General features: G+C 40.4%; 1 protein-coding gene across 1 annotated transcript in view; it reads right to left on the minus strand.

Moving 5' to 3' along the window:
* Positions 1-25,047, minus strand: part of LOC111673978 (GAS2-like protein pickled eggs) — a 63,228-nt gene that overhangs the window by 25,443 nt on the left and 12,738 nt on the right. Inside the window, exon 2 of the mRNA XM_023432459.1 lies at positions 8,846-9,030. Within this exon, the coding sequence (XP_023288227.1) occupies positions 8,846-9,016 (171 nt within the window). The 5' untranslated portion in view covers positions 9,017-9,030. The remainder of the gene's footprint in view (positions 1-8,845; positions 9,031-25,047) is intronic.

The following is a 25,047-nucleotide window of genomic DNA, read 5'->3' on the forward strand; positions in this document are numbered from 1 at the left end:
TACACGGCCAAGAATTAATGCACAGGCCCATAAGCTTCAACCGGCGAACTAAACTGCTCGGCTGGTCGGACATATACCGGTGGCCGTGCGAACGCGATTTTATTGATTGGGCTTATGTAATTTCAACGATTCGAATCCAGTGAGCGATCGTAGGTGTGGATTACGCGACGCTTATGCTAATCTCGCGATCATTTTGTATCCGCCGCGCGATAATTATTACCGGCGCGCTATTTATGATTTCGATTTTATTTATTAGGATCGTTAGACCGGACGGTGGGTCTCGATTGCGCAATCGCGTGTGCGCTAATTGCACCTACGTCCGCCTGATTAATTTCGCTTTCGTTTCGTGATTGTCGCTCGACGATCAGACGGGAATAATTAATGCACACCTTGTGAGCGCGGGGCGCTGACTCGATGTAACCATTTTCAAGTCTAGATTTACGTCGTCGGTAAAGCCTTTGTCGCGGTAATCACCGCCGAATCGTTTCGCAAACCAACCCCGCGTGACCCTAAACATCGACTGGGAAAACATCTAAAAGAAATTCTAAATAAGTAATTCATTATCTAAGTGATAAATGTCTTTTCCATTCCTGTTTAACGTGTCCGAATAAATGCTAAATGGAGTTGTCACGCCTGATAACATTAATACACAACTTGTGAGCGCTGGGCGCTGACTCGATGTAACCATTTTCAGGTCTAGATTTACATCGCCGGTGAAGCCTTTGTCGCGGTAATCACCGCCGAATCGTTTCGCAAACCAGCCCCGCGTGACCCTAAACATCGACTGGGAAAACCTCTAAAAGAGATTTTAAATAAGTACAGGTAACCCTCCTATAACACGGTAGATAGGTTCCTAGAAAATGCCGTGTTGGGTGAAACCGTGTTATATGAGACTGAAAGCCAAGACAAAAAGGGGAGATTACGTTCGGAAAACCTATTAAAAACAAACCTTTTTTTTAATTCCATATAAGCAACATAATTTTTATTAAAGATATAAATGTATCTATAACACAAAACGAAAAAGAAAAACAAGAGATATTATTTTCATGTAAAGACACTATAGTTTATTATTCCTTTCCGCCATTATTTTAAGGTAATTTAGTTTTTAAATATGTTAAACAAAAATCATGTTATCCAGTGCCGTAGGAGTACAGGGTTGTACAAAGGTTTTCGCAATTTTCTTATCGCGTTAGAGCGAAACCGTGTTATAGGAGGGCTTCCTGTAATTCATAATCTAAATGATTAATGTCTTTTTAATTCATATTTAACGTGTCCGAATAAATGCTAAATCGAGTTGTCAACGTCTGATAGCATGCATTTTATTTTCCCACTTTCGATTAAGGGTATTTACGTTTTCTATACGGTGAAAATCCCGGTTGAATACCATTTCCAAAAACATCATAAATTAAGGAGAGGAGCATATTCTCGGACGTTTCGATAGCTGATGTAACTGGTCAAAAACGTCAGATTAAATTGGTCATGGGAATGCCAAAAAATCCCAGAAAGCGCCGATCCTTTTAACCTGACCCATATAAATCTATTACGCGCGTCGTCAAACGTGACGCAAACGACATTAATCCCAATTCTATGGAGAATGTCGAGAAAAGCAGATGGCACCAATTGCTCTTGATTAATGGCATCGTGTTCAAAGTACGAGAGAATTCTTTTGTCGAAGATCTCATTCGCGTCTTTCTCTTGCATGAGATCCAGTGTCATGACTTTCCTGGACTAGCGAACATCGACCTATTTTGCGCCGTTGTATTATACGTTTACGGAGAGACCATCCGGTACCCTTATAAGGACAAGTCGAAAGCGTCTTGACATTGCTGACTTCCGACCGAAAGGGTCTCCAAACGCATTAATTTCTCTCGGAAACCGTGGAAGTAAAAAACGTATTCTAAATGCTAACCCGTGGATTCGTTAAAATAATTACTGGATTCCTCCGTCCCCGAATTGTTTCTTCGCGAGTCTCGAATTTGAAGATCTAAATAGAGAGCTCATCCAAATCCAGCTAATTTCGCTCGATACCGACCAAGAGCCAAAACCACAAAGTAGTATAAGGGGATCCAACGCCATGTATTGAAATCATCCCCGCTTTAGGGGTCCAAGATGTTGAGATTTTTTCTGACCTAGTGCCGACAGCGTCTCCTCGATGAAACTTTACAATCAACAATTATCGTCCGCTAGCGTGTTCGCTACTCTTTATCGCGTTAAAAACATCACATTCTGTATATCGAACGTGGATTATCGTTTCACTTTGCGTACCTTAATTACAAAATTAAAAGCCTTTTACGTCATTTTCATCGACAGAAAATGTTTTGGTGACGTAGGAGTAGAGTTCCTTTATCTTCCGCGAGTAGCGCTCACATCGTGAGATCAACGAAAATCTGAGATCCCTGGGTCCCGATTGAATCCTCGATGATCTTTACAATTAAAAATTATCGTCTGCTAGCGTGTTCGCTAGTCTTTATCGCGTTAAAAACATCACATTCTCTATATCGAACGTGGATTATCGTTTCACTTTGCGTACCTTAATTGCAAAATTAAAAACCTTTTAGGTCATTTACATCGACAGAAAATGTTTTGGTCACGTAGGATTAGAGTTCCTTTATCTTCCGCGAGTAGCGCTCGCATCGTGAGATCAGCGAAAATCTGAAATCCTGGGTCCCGATTGAATCCTCGATGAATCTTTACAATTAAAAATTATCGTCTGCTAGCGTGTTCGCTACTCTTTATCGCGTTAAAAACATCACATTCTGTATATCGAACGTGGATTATCGTTTTACTTTGCGTACCTTAATTGCAAAATTAAAAGCATTTTAGGTAATTTACATCGATAGGAATTTTTTTTGGTTACGTAGGAGTAGAGTTCCCTTATCTTCCGCGAGTAGCGCTCGCATCGTGAGATCAGCGAAAATCTGAGATCCTGGGTCCCGGTTTTGGGATCACTTTCTGAGGCACTGACCATTGGCGTTACGTCTCTTTATCCTACTTCATGAGCCAAAACAATCGACCGGTAATCGACCATCGACCAACGACCGCGAGACCAAACGCCAGCGGACCGGATAACCCCATCTTTATTCGCGACGATGACTCGTAAAATCCGCGCGTGACGGGCAAGGTAAGAAATTCCTGCGTGCCTCCCCGGTTAATCTATGCCGTTGACTTTCTCCTCGGTGCACTTATCCTCTACCTACTCTAAATATTTCTCTGGCATGAATTTATAACGCGTCGAACGCTTTGCTAATAACGAGACCAGAAGGCCTTTTCCACGCATACGACGGGGGCCGGGGGGCCACGTGGAACAGTCGCGCATGCCTTCCCTCGTGGCGGCCACCTAACTCAGGCCTGCGAATGAATGGGCCTTTGCCAACTGGGGACACGCCGGGACGCTGGTAGCGCGCGCATGCCGAAATGCCGGACAAGCCAGAAACGTCGATCGTTTTTAAATACCTCCTTTTATTGAGTTATTTAGTGAAATTCCTTCGCTACTCCAGACTGAAAGGCCCACTTAAAACCGAATGCTCGAATATCTGCCTTGATGATCCATCGGACGAAATTTATCGTAGGACAAATTGAATGCAAGAAAAACATTTCTTCCTAAGTCATTTTCTTACAAACTTATCAAAGACTTCGATGTTATTTTTTCTTCAATGAAACTGTGTATTTTTCATTTAATTCAACGAAAGAACTAATCAAAACGAGTTGCCAACTGGGGACACGCCGAGACGTTGGAAGCGCGCGCATGCCGAAATGCCGGACAAGCCAGAAACGTCGATCGTTTTTAAATACCTCCTTTTATTGAGTTATTTAGTGAAACTCCTTCGGTACTCCAGACAGAAGGGCCCACATAAAACCGAATGCTCGAATATCTGCCTTGATGATCCATCGGACGAAATTTATCATAGGACAAATTAAATTCATTCAAAGTCATTTTCTTACAAACTTGTCAAAGACTTCGATGTTTTTTTTTTTTCTTCGATGAAACTGTGTATTTTTCATTTAATTCAATGAAAGAACTAATCAAAGCGAGTTGCCAACTGGGGACACGCCGGGACGCTGGTAGCGCGCGCATGCCGAAATACCGGACAATCCACAAACGTCGATCGTTTTTAACACTAGGTTTACGGGACCCGTCAATTTGACGGAATTCAAACTTCGAAAAGAAATACCGAAAAAACCATAGCATTAATTTTAACCATTTTTGTATCGTAAATTAATCATTTCATCCAAAGAATTTGTATACACAATTATTTTTTCCTAAGCCTTCTAATTATTAAAATCTGTATGTAGTATACCTATTTCTACGAAACCCGTCAAATTGACGGACTAGCTAATTTTATAAACAATCCATATATATTTGCTTCGTTGCAGTGAGTGTAAGGCGAAGATGAGAGTGAAAGTTTGCATTGAAAGTGGAGAAATAGAAGGATCTTCGGATAGCGAAGAGGAAAACTTCTTGAAAGGGTGTCATAGCAAGAAAAGGATGCGCACTCTTTCTAGTTCTGACTCCGAGGATGAGAGGACGAGCATTCCAATCATTTCCGTGATAATTTTTAAAAAACGACTTTTTACTTATTAATAATTTATTTAAACGTAAAGCCTAAGGTCGTTTAATACAGACTTAATTTGAATAAATCGATTTTTTAAAGAAAATGCGTGTTTTCGTTTACCCGTCAATTTGACGGGTGCTCGTAGAAACAGGTATATAAAAAACGCCCGTAAACCTAGTGTTAAATATATATACCTGTTTCTACGAGCACCCGTCAATTTGACGGGTGCTCGTAGAAACAGGTATATAAAAAACGCCCGTAAACCTAGTGTTAAATACCTCCTTTTATTGAGTTATTTAGTGAAATTCCTTCGGTACTCCAGACTGAAGGGCCCACTTAAAACCGAATGCTCGAATACCTGCCTTGATGATTCATCGGACGAAATTTATCATAGGACAAATTAAATGCAAGAAAAACATTTCTTCCTAAGTCATTTTCTTGCAAACTTATCAAAGTCTTCGATGTTTTTTTTTTTCTTCTATGAAACTGTGTATTTTTCATTTAATTCAATGAAAGAACTAATCAAAACGAGTTCACCGATGACCCTGGTATGGGAATTTGTCGTTAAGTTATGTTGTTATTTTTTCACACAATGCGGTGGACGGATTGACGCTTTATTGCGTTCAGGTAATTGAAAATGATTACGCTTAGATATTGTACATGTTTGCGATTATGAATTTCTTTAACTAAAGAACTGTTTTTATATGCTTCCGTTTTGTATCGTATTTATTTGTATGAAACATGTATTGCGATGCATTTCAAAAGAGAAAATAACCAATTTGGTCAGCTGCGGTAAAGAGGGAAGAATTAAATTTTTATTATTCGAATATGTGGGGTTAAAATATTTTATAAATATTTTGCTAATCGTGATTGCTTTTTTTCTTTTTGATAATCTTAGAAGAAAAATGTGGAAGATTTATGTTCAGATTGGAACCCACGCGTGTTATCAACACATGTTAGGAAAGTAGGCAAGTTTAGTTTGTGGTCTCGTGGTTAATTTTGACTGGCGCTACGATCGCGTAGGAGTTTCCACCACATTTCCGCATACCTTTTAACTAGTTTTGCATAATAATTAGCTGACTCACTAGAACTAATTTACTATGATAATAAATTTCAGGAACCAATAAACATTATTCGACATTGCAGTCCACGTCATATACCTATCCAAGCACTATTTTGTACCGTTAGTCCTTACAATATTTTCCTCACTATATTTCCCTAGTGGAAACGCGTTTATTTCCTGAACGGCGAGTTAAATTTACCGATTCTTAAGAAATTAAATAGGTGGTTATTCCGAACAACGATTGTAAAAAATTCCGTTGGGACACTTTTCACCATCAAATCCTATAAAATAGTAACAGGGTGAAACTCGCAACCTTGCGATCAACTGCACAGCCCTTCCATTCCTCTTTCACGAATCCGAATAAATTGCACGTAAGAAAGGGGTGTGCCGCGAATGATTTATACGGAGCTTCCATTGAAAATTTTATCCCAAAAAACAATGTCATTCTTCCCCTCAAATAATGACCTCTCCTTCACCGATATCAAAACCTCCAGATAGAAGAAAAAGGGTAAACAAAATGTATATAAGGCTGGAGTTGCCACTTTAGCACAATTCAATAAAATTTGTTGCAAAATTTATTGCTGATTCATTGCTATTTTATTGCACAAGAAAGAAATTTTTTGCTCTTATACTTTTCCGAAAAATGGTGGCGATGTCAGCTTTATATATAGCTAGCACTGCCACAATATAAAATAATTATTAAGTAAACGTTCATCGATGAATTATATACCAGAATTTATTGCTAATTAATTGCTCGCAGAAAAACCAAATTTCAATTTTTTTGCTCACCCCTAAAGGGGTGAATCGCCACCCTTAGTGATGATCGTAGGACAGAAACATGAAAAACATAGGAGGATCAAGCTACTTCTTCACGTGGAAATTAATTGCTAATTAATTGCTTCGAGAAGAACCTAATTTCGAATTTTTTGCACAATCCCTAAGGTGGCAGGCCAACCCTTCTTATGTCGCCCTAGCATGGCCACGTAAAAAATGGGAGAATCGAACTATTTCTTCACGTGGGAATTAATTGCTAATTAATGTAGGTGTGAAAATTGTATTTTTTCGAAAATATTGGTTCTTCTCGGAACAATTAATTAGCAATTAATTCCCATGTGAAGAAATAGTTCGGTTCTCCCATGTTTTTCATGCTTCTGTACAGCGATCAGCACTAGGGGTGGCGATTCACCTCTTTAGGGGTGAGGAAAAAAATTGAAATTTGGTTTTTCTGCGAGCAATTAATTAGCAATTAGTTCTGGTATATTATTCATCGATGAACATTTACTTAATAATTGTTTTTTATTGTGGCAGTGCTAGCTTTATATAAAGCTGACATCGCCATCATTTTTCGGAAAAGTATAGGAACAACAAATTTTATTCTTGTGCATTACAATAGCAATAAATCAGCAATCAATTTTGCAACAAATATTATTGAATTGTGCTAAAGTGGCAATTCCAGCTTTATATACACGTAAACAAATAACATCCAACGAAAGAAATGCCAACAGTGCCTCCCATAAAAGCATGTTCGCTTCCATACATTTCCTATTTCGTCGAATGTATTTTACATAAAATCTGCGAACAGGCTCTAAACCATCCTTCCCCAACATTGACGCCCAAATTAGCGAAGTAAACGGAATAATTTCCCAGCCAAAAAATTAACGGTGATAGGGTCAGCGACGCCCCGCGAGGTCAGCGAACTAAGAACAAGTTCCCTTCTCTTTTCCGTGCCTAGGCTCCTCCTTTCCCTCTCTTTCTTCCACCCTTTTCGTCATTTCGAAAGGTCACATTTCAACTGGTGTTTCGGCTGATTCTCTTTTCGACTCGTGCATTGTACGGGGCCATTATTCGTGCGATGTCCATCGGAGATTCTCGCCACGTAGTGCGGGGTTTCCGCTGGACGTCGCACATCCTTCCTCTCCTGTGCGCGCATGTGTTAAACGCTAAGTACCCGACCATATGCACACAAGAGTGCACGTACGTGCACTCTTATTCTTCCTCGATCACCTGCGAGGCGAGCTCGATCTTCCGTGACGTACACCCGCGTACCGTTCGTTACAGTGAGTAACAGGGTCTGTTTCGTTCGGCGCGACACGCCGAGCAAACTAATTTCTTTCCTGTCGGTCAATCGGTACTTTTTTTCAGATCGGTTCGTCAAAGACAACGGCAGTTCCGTGGAGTCTCTTTAGGTCGTCGAAAATTTGCTTGATTAAAAAAAAAAAGAAAAGAAAAAGGAAACAAGCCATCCTGATGCATCGGGAGCGAAAGTACTATTGATGTGACCGAGTGTGAACGACATTCATAAAACTAATCGTTTGATAAATGTACGTATTGATGATGACATTTCATCAGTATCTGCGAAACGTCGACCAACAATGGACGCGGGTCATTCCCGAACAACAAATTTAATTGACACAATCGTTGTGGTAATAGACATTTTCAACTAAATTAATTATATCTAAACAAAAAACTATACGAGATACGATAAAAATGCATCCTTTCTTGGAGGGAATCACATTATCTACGGAAAAGGTTGTACGAAATTGTATTGTATCTCGTGCACAGTGAACGATATTCATAAGACTAATCGTTTGATAAATGTACGTATTGATGATGACATTTCATCAGTATCTGCGAAACGTCGACCAACAATGGACGCGGGTCATTCCCGAACAACAAATTTAATTGACACAATCGTTGTGGCAATAGTCATTTTCAACTAAATTCATTATATCCAAAAAAAAAACTATACGAGATACGATAAAAATGCATCCTTCCTTGGAGGAATCACATTATCTACGGAAAAGGTTGCATGCAATTTTATTGTATCTCGTGCAGTATTCGAGATATTTACAATTAAGATATTTAAAACCAATAAAGTAATTAATATCTTCTGAACTAATTGAGATATCAACTTTTCCTTTGAGAGAATGTTTGTTCATGCCATACCCAACCATAATCAAGTATCAAACCTTGGCGCCACGGAAATCATAGTATTACCCCTGTCATACTAATTCGGTACTCGATATCCGACATTCCAAAATTGACTTACTGAAAGTTATCATCGCAGAATTTCTTTGCAATAGTTATTAAAATACTCTCTCCATGTGCAGGTGCAGTTCTCAGGGCTGAGGAATTCGCTTAGAGATGATTTCACCTCGCGCGATTAATAAACTTTAAGGAAGCTAGGGAAAATGACAGAACGACAACCGGAAACAGTGGCGTTACTCACTTTACAGAGTGCAACTCCTGTGTCCAGCCTGTCCATAAAATTGTCGACGTTGATTCGCAACTCCGGGTACAAGGCATTCAACCATTCTGCCAAGTCTTCCTTCATGGCGACCAGGTACTCTTCCGAGGACTTGAACGGCCTGTAAGGCCTGGCTTCCAGTAGCACCGACATGTTTCTCTTACAGTCTGTAACCAAACGGCACGCATTAGTTCTTAACGTGTTCCGTAATAACGACTTCGTCAGTAAAAACAGTTGAAATGCCCTGCTTATAAAACGTCCAATCGTACGCCAAGCAGTTCAAAACAATGGTAATTCATTTTGGAACGACTGTAACTCTTAAAATTTGTTATATAAAAAATACAATACCAGAGAATCCCTGATCCCGTTATATGCAATATATGAAGAAAATATATAGTCAAGTTTAAAGAGACTACGATTTTGTGATCACCTGCTGTAACCCATACAGTTACATAGATTTCCCTTAACGGCGTTCACCACCAAAGTGGGGACGATGACTTCCACCGCTAGATGGCACTAGCATCGAATTCGGTGGGAGGTAACCAAAACGTTCTTTCTCGCTCGGATGAGGGAGACGCGACGCATAATGGACGGTGTTTAGCAACGGGCGAAAAATGTGTGCGTATTTTGCACGTATAGGACTCACACAACGGCTAGACGCCTCTGGACTAGGCGCCGAAACGTGTGTGACCCCCAGCCGCACGCACACACCAGTTGGACACTCCGCCTAGAGTCGGCAACGGTTGCTAAAGAATGCCCAAACTCCTCGCGAGAAACTCGAAAATCCTGAAAAAGGTGCTTCACGGGGACAACGATTTTGAGCGTATTTCTCAACCGATCGAGCTCAACGAGTGCTCGTTTTAAAGATAAAATGTTGACGTGTGTTTATATGGGAGCGATTTTCGATCGAGCACCTCCGTCCTAGGTAAAAGGGCATTGAAATTTTTATATGAAAATGACCACTTATCGAAAATCGCTCCCATATAAACCCAGGTCAACGTTTCATCTTCGATATGAGCACTCGTTAAGCTCGATCGGTTTAGAAATATGTTCGGAATCGTTGTCCCCGTGAGGCCCTGCAAAATCGCTAGAGTGGTGAGCGCCCTTAACGGAACGGGATTTTAATTGCTCTTTCGGTAATAGTCGGTAGGAGGTACATAAAAACGTATCAAATACTACAAAACGCACATGAATACCCCCCCAAAAAAATGGACAAGCATGCTTCTGATACGTGGGGGATATATTTTTTCCAGACCAATCGCATTTCTCACTTGGATTGGCTAGGGAAATAAGCCAAGATTTATAAACCATTTGTCTCCGTGGAAACTAACATTATGAAGAATAATCTCGTGTCACCAGTTACACTTTTTCAATAACAAGGAGAAATACTTTAGTCAAATCATAAATACTACAAGGCTCCAAAAATATGAACTACCTTCAATATATATTACATATCAACAACATAGATTTTGCAGTATACAGAATAATTATTTTTCATATTTTGAAAGTAATCCGTATTTTTGGTACACCTCTATTTTCACCCAAATTCGTGGTAACACTTTAACCCGTAATGCTCAAAAAAGTCGATAGAAATACATTCAGTAATGCACTGAACGCATTCTGAGCACAGTGATAACGTACATACACAACTTGAAAAGTAAGGAAGATCTCTCGGATGTATTACATCATTCGGGCAATCTTGCAAACAAGATACCGAATCCCTGTGCTCGTATAGAGTACGGTGGCCATTGAGGCATCGCGTGACAGTCGATCTACCTACAACAAACGATGGTTGCGAATATCAAGTGTCGCTATTCCCCATTGACGAGATTTTCTCATGTATATAAAGCTGGAATAGCCACTTTAGCACAATTCAATAAAATTTGTCGCAAAATTTATTGCTAATTCATTGCTATTTTATTGCACAAGAGAAAAAATTTTTGCTCTTGTACTTTTCCGAAAAATGGTGGCGATGTCAGCTTTATATAAAGCTAACACTGCCACAATAAAAAACAATTATTAAGTAAATGTTCATCGATGAATTATATACCAGAATTAATTGCTAATTAATTGCTCGCACAAAAACCAAATTTCTATTTTTTTGCTCACCCCTAAAGGGGTGAATCGCCACCCCTAGTGATGATCGCAGGACAGAAACATGAAAAACGGAAGAATCGAACTATTTGTTCACGTGGGAATTAATCGCTAATTAATGTAGCTTTGAAAAGTGTATTTTTACAAAGATATTGGTTCTTCTCGGAGCAATTAATTTCCACGTGAAGAAATAGTTCGATTCTCCCATGTTTTTCATCTTTCTGTCCTGCGATCAGCACTAGGGTCGGCCATTCACCCCTTTAGGGGTGAGGAAAAAAATTGAAATTTGGTTTTTCTGCGAGCAATTAATTAGCAATAAATTCTTGCATATAATTCGTCGATGAACATTTACTTAATAATTGTTTTTTACTGTGGCAGCGCTAGCTTTATATAAAGCTGACATCGCCACCATTTTTCGGAAAAGTATAGGAGCAACAAATTTTTCTCTCGTGCAATAAAATAGCAACTAATTAGCAATAAATTTTGCAACAAATTTTATTGAATTGTGCTAAAGTGGCAATTCCAGCTTTATATACATGATTTTCTCCTCGGTTGAAGCTTCGGATCCATATCCAAAGACACGATCGCGTAAAATACTCGGAATAGAAGTGGATGTAAAAGCATCCCGTTGCTGGAACTCTCGCTCGCGTTGGTCGTCGGACAGCGTGGAAAATAAAACCACCGGTTAGGTTGCACCTCCTCTAAGCTGCGGCAGATCATTTATCTGTTGGTTGCGTAACATAATTCGCGTTATCCCGCGATCGCGGTACCGATTTTCTCTAGTCGTGCAGCACACGCCGGCCATTGAGGCATCGCGCGGCTCTTGCGCGGCGAACGATGGGCGCGAATATCGAGTGTCGCCATTCTCCATTGGCGGGATTTTCCCCTCGGTTGACGCTTATTAAGATCCACACCCGAAGATACAGGCGCATAAGAAACACGGGGGAGAAGGAGGGGAGACTACGGCAGCCCCGTGGGAACGCTCGTCGTGGCGGCTTTGCATGAAGTGACAAATTCCTTTCCCTCGGAACTGGGGTACAATAACGAGGGGGGTAATATCGCGAAGGGGACAATGAAAAAATCCGGAGGAAGAACCATAATGGCAGGGGTCAAAGGTTCGTGAGGTGACACCGGCGAGCGCGGATTACGATTCAGAAAGGCGCCCGTGAAATGTCACCGGCTCGCGTGCATGCTTCATAAGTATGCACGGGCATGAATACACGCCGGCATAAAGCGAGGATTAATGATACCGGCCGAGAATTTGGCGCGAACACGAGCTCCTCTCTCGCGGTATCCTCCGCTATGTAGGAACAAGCGTATCGGCGCATGTTTTCGATAAATCGTCCACCTTTGCGAGCCTCCAGCCGACGCCCGCGACCCTCCTGGAATTGTCTTTGGAGAATGATTACCGTGAAATAGGGATTATTGTGTATGCCGAGATGCATTGCACCTTGTCAGCACGGACAAACGTGGTGGCCCGGTGAATAACGACGCGTGGGCCGGGAATTGGATCTCTGGAAATGATTAAATAATCGGGCTGGATGCACGAGTAATTAAGGTTACTCGAGGAAGAGTTCCTGGTACCCTGGATCGCGCAGAGCTTTACGAATAGGGGAATAAGATGAAGCAACGTTAGACACGGTATTAAGGTGAAGTGAAACACCCTTCAAATCAGTCGATTCGAATACAACACTTTTTTTTAAGAGTAAAAGACCAAACTGTCCGAAACTTTGACACATCACTCCTGATCATCTAAGAATTGTCCTGACACATTAAAACTGTGGATTTTTCAAACAAATTTTTTAACTCCGCCCAGACCAGAACCAAAATGGCGTCGAGCTCTCATATTTCGATCAATATACAATTATCGAAGGCTCTGATATGAGAAACGAAAGGGTCAACACAATTTTACGACAATTTATAACACTCTGGTAATCGATAAACTCGCATTTGAACGGGACAAAGGCAAAATAAGTTTTGTATGCGCTTCTATGCCAAAACGATGATAATACGAAGTCTCAGAGTGAAGATTTAATTGACCTGGAAATCACAGATGGCGCAGGGAGTTCCTCTGAAATCAAATAGGGCCCCAGAAAGCATGAATCCAGAGGATTTCTGGAGTTTTACTTCGATTTCTTTATAATTATTGTACGAAAACGATAAGTGGAGTATGCCATTTGGGACAATACCTAATATAATTCGACACAGCTGTCAATATAAAAACGAACGTCGGCAACGTAAGCATTTAGAAAAATCTTCTTTATCGACGTCGATCAAATTCCTCGACGTGTTTCAATTCACCTTAACAGTAAAGTAAATAAACCTGCGCTCTCCGTCCTCGGGTCCTCGATCACTGAAACTTTGGTTCCGAACCTAAAATTGAATTTCCTTTCAAGGTTCCTTCCTCGTTTTCAATCTAAAAGTAAACGAACTTAACATTTACTAAACATTTCAGTGTAGTCAATACCGAGAAACATTAATTAACAATAATTTAAGGGTTTTTATTCCGAATGATAAACTCTGTACGTCGAACGCCCGCAATGTGGGACCTTCGGTCGTAATTGATGCTCCCGACCCAACAATTAACGGTGATCGAATATCGGTCATCGAAGCTCCATGTTTTGTGTGTAGCAAAATCAAGATATATCTGATGGCTGTTGGGTAAGCCGATAGCCCAGAGGGAAGATCCTATTTCAATGAAGTGTACCGCTAAAGAGGGTATCCGAAATGCTTATGAACTCGCATATTGCCCTCGTATCCGCGTTCCGCCGTAAACCGTATTCCGCGAGATGTACGTACAGTAGGCACCTCCACATCGGAAATACGAAATGAAACCTATTGGAGAATTTAGTGCTTTTTTAGTGCTATTTTAGTGCTACAACCTTGATTTTAGTGCTCCACCCCTTATACCGAAAATCGGTAGTGGTGCTGAGTGAACTCAGTACCCTCACAGTGCTTACTACGTTAAGGGAAAGATTCACGGAAAAAATGAGTACGCAGCATTTTAGTGTTATTTAAGTGCTTTAGGAATACCAAAGAGACGGATCCGAATCATCACCCCCTTCACCCTAAAACTACCCCCGATTGTATAGGCTCCAAGATAGAAAAGGTAGAAATAATAACACATTTCGCACGTTCTTCTCACGCATTATTTTGGTGCTATTTAAATGCTTTAATGATACCGTGGGTATCCACAGAGCACATAAATGGCACCAAAATAATGCGAAAAAAGAACGTGCAAATTTTGATATTTCCACCTCTTCTGTCTTGGAGCCTATACGATTGAGAGTAGTTTTGAGGTGAAAGGGGTGGTCTTTAGAATCTGGCTCTTGGATATCTTTAAGGCACTTAAATAACACCAAAATAATGCGAGAGAAAAACGTGTAAAATGTGTTATTATTTCTACCTCTTCTTTCTTGGAGCCTATATGATCGGGGGTAGATTTCGGGTGAAGGGGATGATGTTTCGGATCTGTCTCTTAGGTATTCCTAAAGCACTTAAATAGAATCAAAATAATTCGAAAAGAGAACATGCAAAATGTTATTATTTCTACCTCTTCTCTTTTGACGCTTACACGATCTGGGATAGTTTTGACGTGAAGGGGGTTATGTTTCGGATCTGGCTCTTGGGTATTTCTAGAGCACTAAAATAGCACCAAAATAATTCGAGAAGAGGACATGCAAAATGTTACCATTTCTACCTCTTCTCTCTTGGCGCTTATACGATCGGGGGTAGTTTTGGGGTGAAAGGGGTCATGTTTCGAATATGGTTCTTGGGTATTTCTAGAGCACTAAAATAGCACCAAAATGCTGCATACTCGTTTTTCCTGTGAATCTTTCCTTTAACATAGTATACACTGTGGGGGTACTGAGTGAACGTTCACTCAGCACCTCCACCGATTTTCGATATAAGGGGTGGAGCACTAAAATCGAGGTTGTAGCACTAAAATAGCACTAAAAAAGCACTAAATTCTCCAAATAGGTTTCATTCCATATTTCCGATGTGGGGGGTGCCTACTGTACACACATTTCCTCGAGCTCGTTATACATACGCACTATTTGCAGCAACGGGAATAATTCCCGAGTACGTTAGCACGATCAGGATTTACACAAGACAAATACGATGTGCCGCGAGAGCGCTATGATTCTTTTCCCATCTTCCGAAGGCCGCGTCATTCCCGATTCAAAGCCCAAGATCATTTAACATCCTTGCTAATGATGACGTTCTCGCATGATAAATTTACCTAGAACAAAGGATATGACAAGGCTGCCCTCTCTCCTCGAACTCGGGCGTTTCTAGGACGCGATTGATAAGACTCAAGGTAAATACAAAACGGTAGATAACACGTTTTTGACCGCTTACCAAGGAATTCAGAATGTCCAAGGTCTTGACCGCAATACCTTTTCGACATACGTCCGATACTTAAACACAAGATCATCCTTATTTTTATTCTTCTTTTGTTAACTAATCTCTAATGAACTCTTGCTCTTTGAGTATTATATTTCGTATACGTGAACTATAAACATTTAATTTATTATTGATTTTATAATGTGCCAATGCTTTATTATTGACTTTATAATGCGGCAATCCTTTATACAAAGCTGGCATCGCCACCGTTATTCGAAAAAGTGTAAGAGGAAAAAATGTTTTTCTTGCGCAATAAAATAGCAATAGATTAGCAATAAATTTTATTGAATTGGGCTAAAGTAGCAATGCCTTTATGTACGTACTATGACACTAAGGTAACAAACCCCCTTGTGTATTACATTTACCTGGATCGAATTCAAGAATACGTAAACACACATTCTAATTATCAAGTCGTGTGATCGATGTTTCATTTACAGAAGCCAACGGGATTTAATTAATTCCTAGCTAATTATTGAATGCGATATTATTAATTTACAAAAGAATCATTCAACAATTATGAAATTCCCTGCGCTGAGTGATCTCACCTAGGGTTAACGAGGCCCTTCTCACACCAAAGTACAATGCCTAGGTTGAGTAAGAAATATTTTCCTGGATCCTGACTTATTGCGCTGACAGAAAAGACAACACGCAAGCCCGCCCACGCAATCCACCATCCAATGTATTATCTTGGAAAGTCTCGCCTCTTCAACAGAAATTGGTCGGACACATTACATAGGTAATTATCGTCAAAATCTGAGCACCGTTTCTCCGATAGTTCATTTCTTGGACACGACTGTAAAAGAGGCATTGCGTCAACAAAAAAACCTCATAAAATTAAATAAAATTTACCTACAATAAACGTAATATAGTATCTCCAGAAAAGATCCACAGTGATCACGTAGTTCCATTTATAAAAGCATCTAGTTGTTCATTGATCACTGACACTACTAAAGCTTCATTAAAAAAAAAGTTTCGATTAATGCTACTAGATACGCCTGGATAATAGGTTTCTAGTTATCATTAATCATATAATCTAATTACTATGACTAAAAAATTCTGATTACTGAAGTCTAGTTGAATATATGGTTACCTTAATCAGATTCTTAAACCGCTAGATAAATTTCAACTGGAAAATTCTTCATCTTCTACCCAGATACTCTCTTTGGATTTACCAAAAAAAAGGATTAATTCGTCTAGATAATATTTTATTAGAACTGTCTGGTACTTTTAATTAGAATAGTAAGGCATATTTAACAATCTGATTATTTTATCTGAACTTCTTTTTTAGCGCTGTTACCACTCACGCTGACGAACTCATTTCTCCGTGAAATCGTCTTATTTTTCGTTATAATTTTATATCGAATTAGCACGTCGCAAGAAGCATTACTACTCTTCGATTGATCGCTAGTGTCGTTCGTTAATTTCTTCTTCATTGGTGGATCTTGCATTATTGATTCGCGATGAGGAACAGTACCCACTGATTATTTTTCCTTCTCGATGCGAGTACACACTCTTTTTTATCCGGACGTTCCGTTTCGAAACTCGCGATGTAACTCCTTTGCTACGATAAAATATCTAAATTCAACGAACAATGCATCGTCCACTGATCGGAGACTTACGTGCTCCTTGTCTTCAGGCTAACGAGCTTAAAGTGTCACCGTTGATTCCAAGTGTAAGATTAGGTCTAATCGAATTGTTACGCATCACCGTTGCTCGGTTCTGCGAACGAGAGATACGGTGCGATCAAGCTGTGCACTTGAAAATTAAACGTCATATGAAATAACAATAATACTAGAATTATGAACATAATATCGCAGGAATATCGCATCTACTGTAGCGATATTGCAGCTAATTTTTTATTCTAATTGTTTCCTCGTAAATCGAACTTTTACTATGAGCTGACTTTTGCTGTGCTTAACTTTGACCGTGAGAAAAATTAATTAATTTAGTATCGGTGATATGGATGAATAATAAGGAGACTTTCAAGAAAATGACAACATTGCAAGTGTAGTAAACAATGTCAAGTGCCAATGATGTTCAAAAGAGAGTAGCACATGGTGTACTGCCGAATGGGTGCTGATTAAATCACGTTACGTTTTATAAAAAAAAGTGTTATACCATCCCATAAAGTAATCATCATAAGAACCGAATGGATTTCAAGCAATATAAATATCTACAATGATGCGTTTCACGTATTGATGTATTTTATTCCGCCACGACGTCATCGGTCAATAAGCTTTAAATAAATCAACGTTAATTGGTACATGATGGTACATGCGCCGCCTGCAATTAACGAAACAACTACAATAAATCAACATGATTTTATTACCACGTGCACGCCACTAATTAACATTTCATTGATATTGATTTACATGCACTGAGAGTCGAACAGGGTCAAACCACTTACTTTTGAAGCTACGGGTGACAACGGGACATAGTTTCGTTTTACATAAACGAACTTATATTCACGTTAAACAAAACACGGATTTAAACGAGTCTCCATAAAGTCTTACTTTTAATACCGCTTTTACCCTTGAAAATATTAAATCTTTGCACATTGACCTTTTTCATTTTTCATTATATCATATTCGGTATATTTTCTTCCAGTACATACCATATTAAATTGCATAGAAAAGTAAATAAAAAAAGTTCCCATCTNTAAACGGTCTATAAAAATTTATGATAAAAAGATGACTTTTCCTATGTGCAATTACGTTTTGAAAGAGAGAACTCAATTTTTCTTTTTTTTTTATCACTTATACCTTTGTTATTTATGTAATTTTCAATGAATATAGAAAAATTAGCGTTACCGTTTTATTCTCTATTTTGTCCTTAATACCCTGCTATTTGAATTATGTAAATATTGCTTTTCGTTTGGTTTTTATGAGCCTTTTTCCAAATCCTAGTAAAATCGTAAAATTCGGCCAGTTATCTTCGCATAAGCACCCCTTTTTCGCCCGGCACTAAAAGGGTTAAACGTCATACGTCATGCTTCCTAAAATCAGAAATGTCGGCATCAACAATTTCAATACTTTTTCTCCTCCTTGAAGAACACCAAAGATCGAGACTGACTTATGACCCATTGATATCATTTCCCGCGTACTACTCCTTCCCCCGAGTTAATACATTTCTAACCGAGCTCACTTGGCGAGTTACTCTCTATTTTGTCCTTAATACCCTGCTTTTTGAATTACGTAAATATTGCTTTTCGTTTGGTTTTTCTGAGCCTTTTTCCAAATCCTAGTAAAATCGAAAAATTCGGCCGCTTATCCTCGCATAAGCACCTCTTTTTCGCCAGGCACTAAAAGGGTTAAACGTCATACGTCATGCTTCCTAAAATCAGAAATGTCGGTATCGACAATTTGAATAAACCTTTCTCCTCCTAGAAGAACACCAAAGATCGAGACTGACTTATGACCCATTGATATCATTTCCCGCGTACTACTCCTTCCCCCGAGTTAATACATTTCTAACCGAGCTCACTTGGCGAGTTGACCATCCGCGGTCATTCATTCGACTCCCTGAATTATGCATAGATCGGAAGGAAAACACGTAGGGAGTCCTTATAAGCATTCCTCGTTTCTCGTAGATAACTCCATTTCTCTCTTTCCCAGCTCCTGCATCCCCTCTTTGTTCCCGGTCCCGTTACACGCGGCACCGCAGACATTTAACGCGCCTACATCCTACACACTCCACCGCCCGATAAAATTTGACAGATTTGTGTATAGACAAAGCCTGCACCGTCTGCCGAGAAAAACTGGCGGCAGCCCGTTTCTGCTCCTTTGCCACTTCACTGGCTCACGCAGTACCGGAAGAGATAGAAACCCTTTCGGATGGTGCTTTCTTCAGAAACCGCTTGAGCCTCGAAAGAGAAAATACCGAGACGTGCCACATCTAAATACGTAAATAAGCAATAAATTTTTCCTACATTTTGCGCAACTTATTTCTTTAATTTCACACAAAATGTCAGGTGGCGCTGCCAGCTCAAGGTGAAGTGAAACAAATCGAGGAACTTGGTCGACGTCGATAAAGATTTTTCTAAATGCCTATGTTGCCGACGTTCGTTTTTATATTGACAGCTGTGTCGAGTTATATTGGATATTGTATCAAATGGCATACTCCACTTGTCGTTTTCGTACAATAAATATCAAGAAATCGAAATAAAACTCCAGAAATCCTTTGGATTCGTGCTTTCTGGGACCCTAATTAACTGCAGAGGGACACCCTGCGCCATCTGTGATTTCCAAATAAATTAAATTTTCACCCCGAGACCTCGTATTCCCATCGTTTTATTATAGCATAGAAGCGCATACAACACTTTTTATGCCTTTATCCCGCTCAAATGCGAGTTTATCGATTACCAGACTATTCTAAATTGTCGTAAAATTGTCCTGACCTTTTCGTTTCTCATATCAGAGCCTTCGATAATTGTATGTCGATCGAAATATGAAAGCTCGACGCCATTTTGGTTTTGGTCTGGGCTAAGTTAAAAAATGTTTTCCAAAAATCCAAATTTTGAATGTGTCAGGACAATTCTTAGATGATCAGGAGTGATGTGTCAAAGTTTCGGACAGTTTGGTCCAATACCCTTAAAAAAAGTGTTGTATTCGAATCGACTGATTTGAAGGGGGTTTCACTTCACCTTAAGAGCACGTTACACCGCTGAGTGATTAAACGATCCGCGTCGAACAAAGTCGGTTACGATTTCACTTAAATATCGTTAAGATACCGATTTGATACGCACGCCAAGAACGCGCGTGCGCCGTTTTATCGCGATATTTCCATCTTTTATCGCGAACTATAGGTTAACCGGCTGAGTTAGCGGTTCGGAATAAAACATGACATAAGTGCGCTACCTTTCCGCATAATGAGATGGACTTTCGCAGGTTCAATATAAAACGCGAGTCTTCCGGGTCCGGTGTGAGGGTCTTGCGAATCCTGGGAACTCGCGATTTGCGAGATCTCAAACGTGTCGACACCACTCCCGTGGACCTCAGCTCTCAATCCCTGGGCAAAATAAAGGTCGAAAGTAAGCGTGGAAACGCACGGAGGCGTATATAATCCGTCTCGTTAACTCGAACAGGGTTTACGACCCCCATGACAAATGACTTTGGGAATGTTACGGACATTATCGGTGTGTGAGGCTTCGGATGTGAAATAAAGATACCCGGTTTTGCCGTGTGCGCGCGTACTCGCCTTTATGGCTCGGGATTCGCTTTCTTATTCTTTTTTCTCCCTCATGAGCATAGGTAAACCCAGTTTTATGTGGACCGTGCTTGTCGATATTTCACGAAGCACGTTCCGCGCGTAATAATATATTAAGAAGGATACGAGTAGGGGGATTAATACCGGGGTAGACATATTTATTTGCAGTGGCTCACGGAAAGTGCAACGGTTTGATATCTACGAATATATCGGCTAAATTGAAGAAATGTGTCGGAAGGAAATTTTATGATTGAAGGGTTTTACATGGTGAGCGAAATGTGGGTATTTAAGGTGAAGTGAAACCCGTCGAGGGACTTGATCGACGTCGATAAAGAAGATTTTTCTAAATGCCTACGTTGCCGACGTTCGTTTTTATATTGACAGCTGGGTCGAATTATATTGGGTATTGTACCAAATGGCATACTCCACCTGTCGTTTTCGTACAATAATTATAAAGAAATCGAAGTAAAACTCCAGAAATCCTCTGAATTCATGATTTCTGGGGCCCTAATTGACTGCAGAGGGACCCCCTGCGCCATCTGTGAATTCCAGGTCAATTAAATTTTCACTCTGAGAGCTCGCATTCCCATAGTTTTAGCACAGAAGCGCGTTCAACACTTTTTTTTGCTTTTATCCCGTTCAAATGCGAGTTTATCGACTACCAGAGTGTTCTAAATTGTCATAAAATTGTCCTGACCCTTTCGTTTCTCATGTCAGAGCCTTTGACAATTGTATATCGATCGAAATATGTGAGCTGCACGCCATTTGGTTCTGGTCTAGGCTAAGTTAAAAAAATTTTTTTTTAATCCAAATTTTGAATGTGTCAGGACAATTCTTAGGTGATCAGGAGTGATGTGTCGAAGTTTCGGATAGTTTGGTCTAATACCCTTAAAAAAACATGTTGTATTCGAATCGACTGATTTGAAGGGTGTTTCACTTCACCGCAAACTCCGAAGTGATTTAGATGCATGGAGATAACCGCTATTTTTTCGTTTAATGGAACAGTTCCTTCTCGTCGAATTGTTACTCGATTTGAAGTTGAAAAATGTATTCTGCCACGATGTCATTCTACCCTCTATTGTGAACCTCGTCGAATTCGAATATTTATTAATCCTGATACGAATTTCCCCTCGGTCGTGTGAGAAGCTTCACATTATTCAAACGTCTTTTTCGTTACATATGTAGATATTAATGATATTTTTAAATTATATCTCGTACAATTGCATATAGACTACCCTGCAGATATTCCGCTCTGTAGCTGTGCATTACAACTCGGTGAGAGAGAATTTCCGGAAACGCTCGATGAAGCGTTAACTGTCGATGTAAAAGCAGGAAATGTGCCGTCGAACGATTTTGCGCAAGAAATTGGAGATACGAAATACGCCATTGTAATGATACGGCTCGCCTTGCGTTATTATCGGCATTATTACTTTTAATGACGTCGGTATTGTTTCTATTGTTTTGAGATAATGCTGACGAAAGCCACTGTTTAGCCTCACCACCGACCCACACTTCATTGATAATGAAACCGAGATCTTGTACTATCAAGAGCTAGCGTTATGAGAATACGCATAATCCTAATAGTCGGCACACGTGGGTGAAGTTTGAAAGTTGAAAAAGCCGTTTTCCGATCCGTTGATCGAAACAGTGGAATTAAGTGTGTATTATAATGTGCACCCCGATAACCGCTCGGTATTTACCTATGCGTGCCCGATTACGTTAATTACTTGTATTTATAGTGTTGTTTTGATCGTCGTGATTTCTTACGTCGGGGGAAACTCGTTTCGGCTTCGCGGTCCATTGGGTTCGCGTACTTTCATTAATGGAATCGTGACATTTTGGCTCGATAAGAGAGCCTTAAGGTGAAGTGAAACCCCCTTCAAATCAGTCGATTCGAATACAACACTTTTTTCTACGGGTATTAGACCAAACTGTCCGAATTTTTGACACGTCACTCCTACTAATTACTAAAAGTTACTAAAATCAATTGTTATCCACCGTACGTTCAGCCGTATCAGTGCTAAATGTATGGCAAACTTTAAACGCGTTTTTCTCGAAACGACATTTTTCAAGTCGGGCACACGTTTTTCTCAAAAACTATTGGGCCGATTGACTTCGGGTTTTGCCCACATTTCGACGAAACCTTCACCTATAGTCCGAACTAGAATGATACCGATAGCTTGAATATTTTAGCCCCGCTCTCATGTTTCAGTTGACAATTTTCCGGGAAAATGAGACCTTAATTTTCAAACAGCTGCGATTCCGATAAATAATTTCGTGCTTATTTAGTTCTAGTTCGGACGATAACTACATTCATAGAAATTTAAAAAAAATTTTGTTCCCCTGTTTCAGACGACTAGAATCGCCGCGACCCGTGTGCCCGATTGGACGAGTGTCTTCCGCAACGACCTGCATAACAGCGCATAAATCGTATAGATTTCAATAAAGAATTTCATAAAAATTTGTGTTGCCAGTTGAAACATCTCTTAAGGTGAAGTGAAACACGTCGAGGAACTTGATCGACGTCGATAAAGAAGATTTTTCTAAATGCCTACGTTGCCGACGTTCGTTTTTATATTGACAGTTGTGTCGAATTACATTGAATATTGTACCAAATGGCATACTCCACCTGTCGTTTTCGTACAATAAATATCAAGAAATCGAAGTAAAACTCCAGAAATCCTCTGGATTCAAGCTTTCTGGGGCCCCAATTGACTGCAGAGGGACACCCTGCGCCATCTGTGATTTCCAGGTCAATTAAATTTTCACTCCGAGACCCCGTATTCCCATCGTTTTAACATAGAAGCGCATACAACACTTTTTTTGCCCTTATCCTGTCCAAATGCGAGTTTATCGATTACCAGAGTGTTCTAAATTGTCGTAAAATTGTCCTGACCCTTTCGATTGTCATATCAGAGCCTTAGATAATTGTATATCGATCGAAATATGAGAACTCGATGCCATTTTGGTTTTGGTCTGGGCTAAGTTAACAAATTTTTTCGAAAAATCCAAATTTTGAATGTGTCAGGACAATTCTTAGATGATCAGGAGTGACGTGTCAAAGTTTCGGACAGTTTGGTCTAATACCCTTAAAAAAAAGTGTTGTATTCGAATCGACTGATTTGAAGGGTGTTTCACTTCACCTTAATATGCGCCAAAACTCCCGGCACTAGTAGGTTCGATAGTTCTCGCAAAATTAATTCCTAAAAATAACTTAAAAAACAAGCTTCTCTACGGTAATACCCCCTTAACTACACGTTCACACCTAGAATTACCGTGTCCTTAATTTTTCCCCGATCCGGGCAATACTCCCCCTTCTCTTAATGAAATTTTATAACCCTGATTGTCCGTTGCAAAACGACTCGGAACCATCATTTCATTCTGCGGCGCGCGGCCATTTAATTCTCCATTAAAAGGAATGCAAATCGAATACGTAGCTCGCTTCAAGATGAGACGACCAAGGTTAACGCGCGGCCCGTTTCCTCGTCCTTCGGCAAGGAGCGAAGAAGGATACAATTTCCCCCAGTTTTTCTCCGTAGCATTGCGTCGGCTCTGCCACACGCAGAGCCGCTTACGCGCACCGTCGCGCACGCCCGGGGCTACACACACGCGTGTGCACATAAAACTGGCCGGCGGGCAAGACAAGCCTCTCTCGGAAGAAAATCTTGTGAATGAGCAGGTTCTCCATTCACTTTTAACCGAACCCGACGCAGAGCCGTAACGACGCGGCATTCCCGCGGTTCTCTCCTCCGCCCGACCACTCCCCCTGCATCTTTTGCAGCCCTCCCTGATTGAGTTCTTCGCAGCTGCCGGGCAATTGCGGATTTTTCGCCAATTTCTCGTCTTTTTCCCCGAGCGTGTTCGCACGCGCAAGACAACTCCTGCAGCTCGATCGTAAAACGATTTATGCTTACTATTGGTGTTGAACCATCTGATTGGAGTGAGGCGGCCTGAAGAACATTTGAGCAACATTTGGCCATGGACAATGCGAGGCACTCTTTCTCGAAGGAGTGTCCTGCACGTGGTTAGAAAATAACTAGAGAAGGGACTCGAAATTTATGACCAATTAGGGGGGTTTTTCAAAGTGGCCAGTTCAGGGTCTGCCATGGCGACGCATTTCCAAAAGGGTATCGTATGGCTACCAGACATCGCGAACTTTCTCCAGGATTCGAGGAAGTCTGTACCGACCTGGGAAAACGAACCTTTGGGAAATGCTGTCCTAAAGTCAGCCAATCAGGGCTCAGCATCCCAAGTGCATCCCTTCCTAGCTTTCGACAGAGGAAAGGGAAGAAAGTGCATCGCGAATGCAACTTTCCACATTTTTGACATTAAACTCAACTAAGACTTCGAACAATTCGGATGTTTTGTCTCCGCACTGGGACCTACTTGTTAGTGCGTAACCAGGACACGCGATTGTACCGCGAATTCATATTGACAAATTGTATTCTCTATCCGTTATTTTATTAGTACAATAAATT

This window comes from Orussus abietinus, unplaced genomic scaffold, assembly GCF_000612105.2.
Source record: "Orussus abietinus isolate OABI.00-Male unplaced genomic scaffold, Oabi_2.0 scaffold170, whole genome shotgun sequence".
NCBI lineage: Eukaryota > Metazoa > Arthropoda > Insecta > Hymenoptera > Orussidae > Orussus > Orussus abietinus.